General features: G+C 61.5%; 1 protein-coding gene across 2 annotated transcripts; it reads left to right on the top strand.

Moving 5' to 3' along the window:
- Nucleotides 1-1,130: 1,130 nt before the first annotated feature.
- On the top strand, nt 1,131-8,417 carry LOC104064443 (carbonic anhydrase 15). Of its 2 annotated transcripts, XM_009566784.2 has the most exons (8): nt 1,132-1,362; nt 3,030-3,065; nt 5,223-5,393; nt 5,622-5,782; nt 6,492-6,584; nt 6,925-6,991; nt 7,172-7,338; nt 7,966-8,417. In XM_009566784.2, the coding sequence occupies exons 1-8, from the start codon at nt 1,296-1,298 to the stop codon at nt 8,182-8,184; spliced, it is 981 nt and encodes a 326-aa protein (XP_009565079.2). In that variant the 5' UTR covers nt 1,132-1,295; the 3' UTR covers nt 8,185-8,417. The 2 variants fall into 2 exon arrangements, with proteins under 2 accessions (XP_053938464.1, XP_009565079.2); XM_054082489.1 differs by lacking the exon at nt 3,030-3,065 and having other exon boundaries at nt 1,131-1,362.
- The last annotated feature ends 367 nt before the right edge of the window (nt 8,418-8,784 follow it).

The following is an 8,784-nucleotide window of genomic DNA, read 5'->3' as shown; positions in this document are numbered from 1 at the left end:
CACGGCGCTCGCGCTGCTGCCAGGTTGGTTCATCCTGGCAGCGCTCCGGCAGTGCTCCTGGCCAGGGCTGAGTGCAGGCGAGAGGAGCTGCGAGATGGGCCCCGTGGCCTCTTTTCCTCTGCTGCCTGAAAGGGCAGGGGGATCCCAGGAGGATGTGCCACCGCCACGCTCCTCTATGTTCAAGCCCTTTCCCACCTGCCCGCCGCGGCACCGCAGCTCTGCTGGGGAGATTCCGACCCCTATGGAGGCAGTGGGGATGGTGTGCACTGCCTCTGCCTGGAGGAGCTGAACTGGTGTGCGTGCCGGCACAGGAGACCCACGCCAGGCTCGTGGCCCAGCACTGCCACCCTGACACAGTCTGTTGGTGCTGTGTGGCTGAGTTTCTGAGCCGCTAATGGCATGATGTGGACTCATGCCAGCCAGGGGGAAAAGGGCTAAATTCTGCCTCAGAAGCGTCCTGCTCCTCGTTGACCTCAGGGGCTGAGGGTCCCCCATAGTGCAGCTGCAGAGGCCACCTCTGCACCGAGGTGCCATGGGCAGCCACTGGCCTCTGCCTGTGGAGGGGCTGTGTGCCCCCTGTTTGCAGGGATGAGCTGGATTTGGCCCATGGATCCCCATGGGTTTGCCCCCCTCAAATCAAATCTCTGAGGGGAGCTGCTGCTCGTCTATCCTGGGGGAGGCAGGACCGGGGGAGGCTGGCTGGGGGATTGGCGAAGGGGGGGGGGGGGCTGTACCACGGTGTGTACCGCAAAGAGTGGGGAGGGTATGGGGCAGAGCTGGTGCCTGCAGCCACTTCTGCTTGCCAGCAGCCCCCCCGAACCCCATCTCTGGCCCCGTGGCACTGCGCAGGGTGCGGGATGGAGCACAGCAGGGGAGCTGCCACCCCCTGCTTTGGGGATGCAGAGCAGGATGGTACCTGGAGGCGCCCCGCATCCCTCAGAGGGGAGGACATGCAGCATCTCCAGGCTCTGCCAGCCCCCTGCCTTTTCCCTGCTGCCTGCCCTTGGGCTGGCATCCCGGGCAGGGGCCTGGCACAGCGTGGAAGAACTGGCGAGGGGCCGGGCTGCTCCCCCCGCCAGCTCCCTCCTAGCAGATGAGGAGTTAAAAATTCAGCCCTTGTGATGAATATTTAACAGCAGTGCACAGGCTGGAGCGGAGGATTTCTCCGGGCTGCCTGGGCTGCTGGCAGCGCTGCCTCCCGCCCCAGCCTCGCTGCCTGCCCGGGTGCACTGCGGAGGAGGACGAGGTGTCGCGGCGGGGCTGCGTGCCCGCTGCTGCCCATCCTTGCCGCTGGCATGGGGATGCAGTGGCTGGCCATAACTTTTCTGGCTTTGCCTCTCGTCGTGCGAGCAGCCGCAGGAGGTGAGATGCGCTGCCTGCCCACCCTTCTCCCATTGCATCCGGGGTGGCCGGAGGGGATGGGGGTCCCCGTGGTGGGAGAGAATGGGGGTGGCAGGGTGCAGGGCTGGAGTGTGCCTGTGCCAGCCCTGTTTATTCCCTTCCCTCTCCCACATGCTGGGGGAATGGATGCCGGGCTGGGGGCTGGAGGAAGGTCCTGAGCTGGTCCAGGAGCTGTCTCCTGCCCTCGCACCAGTCTCCTCCCCACTGGAGAATGTCTCTACTGTGCCACAGGGCTCCAGAAGGTCTCAGCCCACCCAAGGGTGTCTGTTGTAGCAGGAGGCGTCTGGGCTGGGGTCACCTCAGGGTGGATTGTAATATGGGTGTTGGGCTTCAGCCCAGCTGCCTCACAGACCTGCACCACTGGGAAACTCCAAGAAGGATGAAAGCTCTGAGCAAACCCACGCTGCTGTCCCGGGGCCGGAGTGCTCACCTGCTCTTGGGCCAGGCTGACGGCACTGGGCACTGCCTTGGCTCCTGCCGGAGGATGCTCAGCTGGGTGAGGGCTGGTGTGTGCAGATCCAAGGGTCTTCCAGGAGCTTGGCTTCCCTGTGGTCAGGAAAGAGAGCCTGAGACCCCTGCCCTGAGGATGTTCCGAGTCCTGCGCCATCCCAATTCCAGCTCTTCTTTGGGGCTGGTCTCTCCTGTACCACTGTAGCAAGGCTTTGGAAGTGCTGCAGGCTGGGGCCACGAGCAGCACGGGTGGAAGCAGGCAGGATGCCTTCGTCCTGGCTGTCCAAGTGGCCATGGCTGGCATGGGAGTGTGGCTCTGCTTGGCTTGCCTGCAGCCGGCCCGCTAGCCTGGCCCCTGAGTCTTCAGCAAGGACCATTTGCGTCGGCTGCCACCAGGCACTAACCCTGTGCCTCCTGCCAGAAGCAGGATAGGGAGCTGAGGAGGAAGAGGCACGCTCCCCGGCTCCCATTGCAGAGCTGGTGGCCCAGGTGGATATGCAGACAGCAGGAGCTGGGCTCTGGCTTCCTGACTATCCACACGGCATCCTCTCAGCATCCCTTTTTCAGCATCCCTGCGTTTGCTGCACTAGCACATGGCATCAAGTGTGTGGTGCCCGTAGCTGCCTTGAGTGCGGGCAGCAGCGCTGGTGGGAGTTTAGCAGCTCTGGCTGAGATGGCTCGGAGTGATGGGACAAGCCATCCTCCTGCTATGTGGGTGCAGGCCTGCCCGCTGCCCCCCCGCCTGCCGCAGCCCCCAGCACCCACCTCCTGCTGCTGGCCCGCTTGCGGGGAAAGCAGGGCAAGAAGGCTGCAGCAGCCCCTCCTCATCTCCTCCTCAGCCAGCGCTGATGCAGGGTGAGGGGCTGCCTCGGCTCCCACTGTGGGTTACAGGGAGAACGGCCCCACAACAGCCGGGGAAAGAGCTCTGCAAGAAGCAGGGCTTGGCCGCCTTGGAGTGGAGCAATGCTGAAGGAGGTTTCCCTGCAGAGCAGCCGGGGGAGGCAAAGAGGGTGAGAATGTGTGAAAACACCAGTGCCGAGAATAACTGGGATGAACATGAGCGCTGGCGGAACCGCTGGCTGCGATGAGGGTGCTTTTGCCATCAGGGCTGGGCATGGCTGCGTGGGGAGCCGGTGCCTGTCTCCAGCACCGGCCCTGAGCTCTCCTCTCTCCCGCAGGGCAGTGGTGTTACGACTCGCAGGACCCCGAATGTGGTGAGTGGGGCCACGGGGGGGCCGCGGGGTGTCAGGGCGGTGCGGGGCTCAGCCCCACACCTCTCCCCACAGCGCCTGGCTGAGGGCAGCTGGGCAGCGAGGCTGCAGTGGGGATCGCAACTTGGGGAAGAGGAAATTCATCCATGTCACACCAAGATGGGGATGGTTAGAGGAGCTTTGCTTTCAGTTGTGCCGCTGTAGAGACTGGAGATCCTTGGAGAGGCTCAGCCCTGGCCTCCAGCCTGCTCTGGCTGCTCCCAGGCACCACCAGCCTCCCCCCTTTCAACTGAAGTAAATTAAATCCCAGACTTAACTACGCTGCTAGCGAACCCCACGAGGCGCAGGCATCGAGGGGGCCGCAGTACACAGGTTCCCGGCACCAGGAAGGTCAGCTTTGTTAGGGCAGGCGGCAAACCCTGCCTGCCATGGGGAAGGGAACTGTGGCTGGGGGCGCCTTGTCTCAAAGCATGCAAATAGCTTGTAAAAGGTTAATTAAGGATCAACGAGCATTTAATCAGCCGTTATGGCCCAACTGTTTTATAGCTCTTAGGTGCATGTGCCTGTGGCCAGAAAGCATGAATTGCTGGGTTCTACGTATCTCTGCCGGACCAACGCTTGGCATCACCGGCAATTGAATCTCCTCCGGCCAGCGGCGAGGGCAGGTTTCAGCAGGGGAGCGCGGCCGGCGGGAAGCAGCTTGGGCAGCTCCGAGCCGGTCGTGTGCCTGCAGCAGGGCCACAGGGACTGGTCCCTTAATGAAAGCACTGGGTAATTTGTGGGGCCATCTGGTAGCACCGTGCTGGGGAGCCAGCAGGGCAGTGGCACGGCCAGGCTGCAGCTCCTGGGGTTTCAAGACAAAAAGCTGCCTGGAGTAATGAGGAGAGAAGGGAAGGAGACAGGGCTGAGCCTTTGAGGGCAGGAGGTGGGGATGAGTGTGTCTCTGTGGTTCTGTCTGCACAAAAGGAAGGTGGGTAAAGGGAAGAGCTGGGTGATACAGTGCTGCTGGAGGAGTGCCCCCCCAGGCCCTAGCTGTAGGGCAATACGGGTGGTAAAGGTGTGTTGGTCAGCCAGAGGCTGCCCAGCCATGATGCACAGTGGAGCAGAGCCAGTGGTGTGCTGGGAGGGATGCCCTGAGCTCCCCTGAGTCTGGGGGCACCCTGGGTGGACAGGGCTGGAGATGCCAGGGAGAGCTCCCGTTCCCAGGATGGGACTGCAGTCCAGCTGCCGGCAAGACCCAGTGTCAACATCTCCACTGGAGGGACCTGCAGCTTGGGCTGCCCTGGGACCACCAGGTGATGGATTGGGGTGTCCTGGCAGCCACCCTGGAGCAGTGACCAGCAGGGTGGCCAGCTACGTCCCACAGTTGTGGACCACAATGAGTGTTGCAAGAGGTTATGATGGTACAATGGGGACAGTGAGCCATGCATACAGGGTGTGTGGTCTGGCTACGGTGGCAGCCTTGGGGGCTTCTGCTTATGGTCCCCAGGCAGCTCTATGGGTTTGCAGCAGGTCCAGCCAGCTGCTGGCGCTGCCCCATCTTCGCCCAGCTCCTGTCGTGGTGACCTCCCAGCCCAGGAGCTGCTGATAGGCATCGTGTGGTCACGCTGGACTCCATGTGGGATTTAGCCCAGGATGAGTTGCATGGTCAGGATGTGCTGTGACCTGCCACAACTGGGTAAAACCAGCGTGGGTAGGCTAAAATGTGGTAAAACTCAAACCGCGTGTTCTATGAATGGGCCTTAGTACTCTGTCCCCACTTCTCCGAGGCTCCTGTCTGTCCTTCCCTTGCAGGCGCTGTATGGGGTAGTTTGCCCCCTCTGTGTAGAGCAAGTCCCTGCCCAGGGGACCTGTGAGGCTGGTGGGTGGCGCAGCCCCACAGTGGGGGCTGGGAGAAAAGCCTGTCCTCCACCAGCACGAGTGTGGAGGGACAGACACTGCTGCTGGGCTAAATATAGCCCCCGGCCCCACGAGGAAATCCTGCTGAATTATGGATGAGGCTGCGATAAGCCCCTGCTCATCAACAGGGAGGAAGGTTGGCCAAGCAGGAGGGCAGCTCCCACGGGATGTAGATGTGCAGGGGACCCAGCCACCCTTGGCCTCGTGTCCCACCTGGGGGCAGCGGTGGCTGCCCATGGTGCCCCTGCTCCTCCTCTGCAGGGCCCAGCCACTGGAAGGAGCTGAAAGCCACGTGTGGTGGTGACAAGCAGTCCCCAGTGAACATCGACAGGCGCCAGCTGCACCGGGATGGTGGCCTTGGGGACATCCTCTTTGAGGGCTATGACCAGGCGCCCCCGGGCAAGTGGAAGCTGACAAATGATGGGCACACAGGTGGGTGCTGCGGCCGGGCACCTTCCCCTGCCTTGGCTTCTTGGGCTCTGTCATGGCCAGGGCTTGGCTCTGCCACTGCTCCTGGGGCTCTCTGCCCTCCAGTGGCAGGGTCCCAGGGCGGCTCCTGCCTCGTGGGTTGGCGTTAGTGCTGGGATGGAGCCTGGGGAGGACAATCCCAGGTGTACCAGGGCTGTCCCTCATCCTCACCCTGTTCCGCTGCCCTTGCAGTGATGCTGAGCCTGGCGAGCGAGTTGGCCTCTGAGCACATTGCCATCAGTGGCGGGGGCCTCCCTGGCAGGTACCGCGCGCTGCAGCTCCACTTCCACTGGGGCAGCCCAGCCAGGAACGGCTCCGAGCACACCCTCGATGGGCACCAGCTCCCGATGGAGGTAGGCAACAAAAAGCACACATTGTGCTCTCTGTGTGGCCTGAGTCCTTGGTGTGATGGGAATGTGTGTTGCCGGTGTGCCTCGAGGCTGCCGTGCAGCAGGGTGACTGGGCTCAGTGACGCTGCACCAGCAGGTTCAGGCATGATCCCCATCACCACAGCCTGTGCTGATGGTGGGAAATGGACAGTGGCTGTACAGGGCACCTGGGTGAGTGCTTAAAAATCAGCTGACATGAGACTCAAGGTTCTTCTTTACTGTGCGTGGGCCAAGCTGTCTTGTTGGAGGTGCTCGGTGGGGTTTGGAGGGCTCTGCACCCCTCTGGGACCACACACTGAGTCAGTGAATGCAAGCAAGAGCGAGTGGGAGCGTTCTGTGCCAAGTGTGTCAGGATCTTTCTGGGTGAAAGAGGCCCTGTGCCTCTAAAATATTAATCTGCCAGAGGAGAGCAAAATTTATGCATTGTGGCTAGTGGGCACCCTGGGACCACTGGCCTCCTTTTTCCAACCCCTTCAAAGTATGCTCGCTTCACTGGGGTGCTTTAATCCTCTGAGCAGCTGCCCCATAGAAGCACCCATGGGAGAGGGAGGCCTTTTCTGGGGGTGGTTGGCTCAGAGTCCAGCTACCCCAGGCTGGCTGAGGAGATCTGTGGGCTAATGCCCCAATGTCCACACGGCTGCAGTTGCACACATTTAGTCCATGCTTTCCCCAGCTGCACATTGTTCACATCAACGTCAAGTACCGGACACTGGCAGAGGCCAAGGGGCATCCCAATGGGCTGGCAGTCCTCGGCTTCTTCTTCCAGGTGAGTCTACAGGGGCTTGAGCTGCTGGCAGCAAGGGACCTCGAGGAACAGGCTGCTTGGGGTGCAGCTGGGGGAGAACTGTACAGCTGCCCCAAGGAGCAAGAAGGCACAGGAGGGCTGGGTCAGGGCCAGGAGGTGGTGGGGAACCTCAGTGGTGAAAGGTGCCATGACACCCCCCCCCCCCCCGCCGCTGCCTTTGTGCAAGGGGTTGCCAGCTAGGAGCTCACCCATCCTCCTGCTGGTCTGTGGTGCCGCGGAGCCAGCTCTGCCTGTGGATGCTCAGAGATGCAGGATGACCTGGTCCTGCCCTGCCTGAGCTGCTTACTCTCCCCCTCTGCAGGTCTCTGACACCTCTAACACCAACTACAACACCATTGTGGCAGGGCTGAGGAACATCTCCCGTGCTGGTGAGTTGGGGCAGGTGTGAGAGGGGGGAAGACCCCACTTTGTGCCCCAGCTGGTTGGGTGGGAGAGATCTGCCAGTCTGTGGGACCGTCTGGCTGAAGGGAAGCTGATGGAGACAGCCCTGCTGTCCCCACCATGTGCCCAGCACAGGACATGCTGAGTGCCCACATCTCATCTTGCAGGGGACTCCGTGGATTTGGCCTCCACCTTCCGCCTGAGCACCCTGCTGCCAGGTGCCAGCCAGCTCTCTGGGTACTACCGCTACCAGGGCTCCCTCACCACCCCTGACTGCAGTGAGGTTGTCGTCTGGACCATTTTCGAGGAGCCAGTGGAGATCGGCCGGGAGCAGGTACTGGCACATCCAGCCCCATGCTCTGGTGCCTGAAAGGCTGGACCCTGTGGGTGACCTCTCTCCTGACCCCTAAGCAAAGCACAGGGAAAGTCACCTCTATAACAACACTACTGGCAATTACTTAATTTTATGATGGTTAAGTAACAGAGCTGTGGCCACATGCCAGCAGGGAGAAATCCCATCCGTAGGGCTCTCCCACCCACCCCTGGTAATCAGGACATGAAATGGGAGCAAACATATTGGAGTTCAGAAAAGGCTTCAAGGAGGGTGGGTGGATGGATAGGTGGATGGAGTGAGTTCTCCTCTGCTGCCCAAGCATCTTAGTAGACGTATTTCCTTGAGGGTGTCATGGGCCAGCTGCTCTTTAAGTGCTCAGCTGAGGTGGTGAAACACGATTAGCTCCTAAGAGCCGATCTTTGCGTGGCCCTAGCTCGTGTCCTTACCCTCCAGGTCTGATTTCAGGAGAGTGGTGAGGGGTGGTGGGAGGGCAACTGCTGGGGCAGGGCCATGCATGGGTCCTGTGCCACCAGCAGTGGGACCACATGAAAAGGGGTCTCATGAACAGCCGGGGGCTCGGAATGCCCAGCGGAGCAGCTGCCCAACCCTGCCTCTCCCCCTGCACAGCTGCAGGCGTTCGTCAGCACCCTCCACTTCCCAGCCGTCGGCCCTGCACTCCTAAAAATGACCAACAACTTCCGCCCACCACAGCCCCTCCACAGCCGGAAGGTCTTCGCCTCCAGGGCGGCCACAGCCAGCGGTGGGTCCCCACGCCGGGGCTGCTGCCAGCTCGTCACCCCACTGCTCCTGCTAGCCCTGCTTGGTCCCTGCACAATAACCCCATAGAGTCTGGCTCAGCTTTGCACTGTTCTTCACACAAGCATCTCCCTGCTGCAGTTGCAACGGGGAGGTCACACGTCTGGTTCCTGGGTAAACGGGGGAAAAAAAAAAACCCATAAGGTATGTCGCGACCTTGGCTGGGTGAAGATTTTGCAAACCTAGGTCTCTGTGAGCCTGGCGCCTGGCTGTGATGCCCCTGTAGCCAGGCAGTGGAAGCCACCACGAGGGGCTGGAATAAAGCCGAGGTCCTTGTTGGTAGCTGGGGTTGCTGCCTCTTTGGTTCTGTGTCCCTTGGGCGTTGCTGGGGCAGGGTGCTCGGAACATGGGAGTGAGGGATGGTGTCTGGGTGGCACTCGGGGATGCTGGCAATACGTAGGGCTGTGCAGGTGGGTCTGAGACTCCCTCTCTCCTCCCTGTGAAATAAATGCCCCGGGGCAGTCCCTGCGCCTGCAGACATTGCCCTGATGCTTTCCCCGCGGTGGGGCTGTCGCAGGGGACACAGCTCCCTTCAGTGCCCTGGACAGGACACGGGGAACCGATGGCTCTTTCCAGGGAGAGCTAATTTCATCCTGGCAGAAACAGTTGCAGCGCCAGCGCTGCTCCTGT

Source organism: Cuculus canorus, chromosome 17, assembly GCF_017976375.1.
Source record: "Cuculus canorus isolate bCucCan1 chromosome 17, bCucCan1.pri, whole genome shotgun sequence".
Classification (NCBI taxonomy): Eukaryota; Metazoa; Chordata; class Aves; order Cuculiformes; family Cuculidae; genus Cuculus; species Cuculus canorus.
Note: the sequence above shows the minus strand (reverse complement) of the source record. Positions and strands in the feature narration are given on the sequence as shown.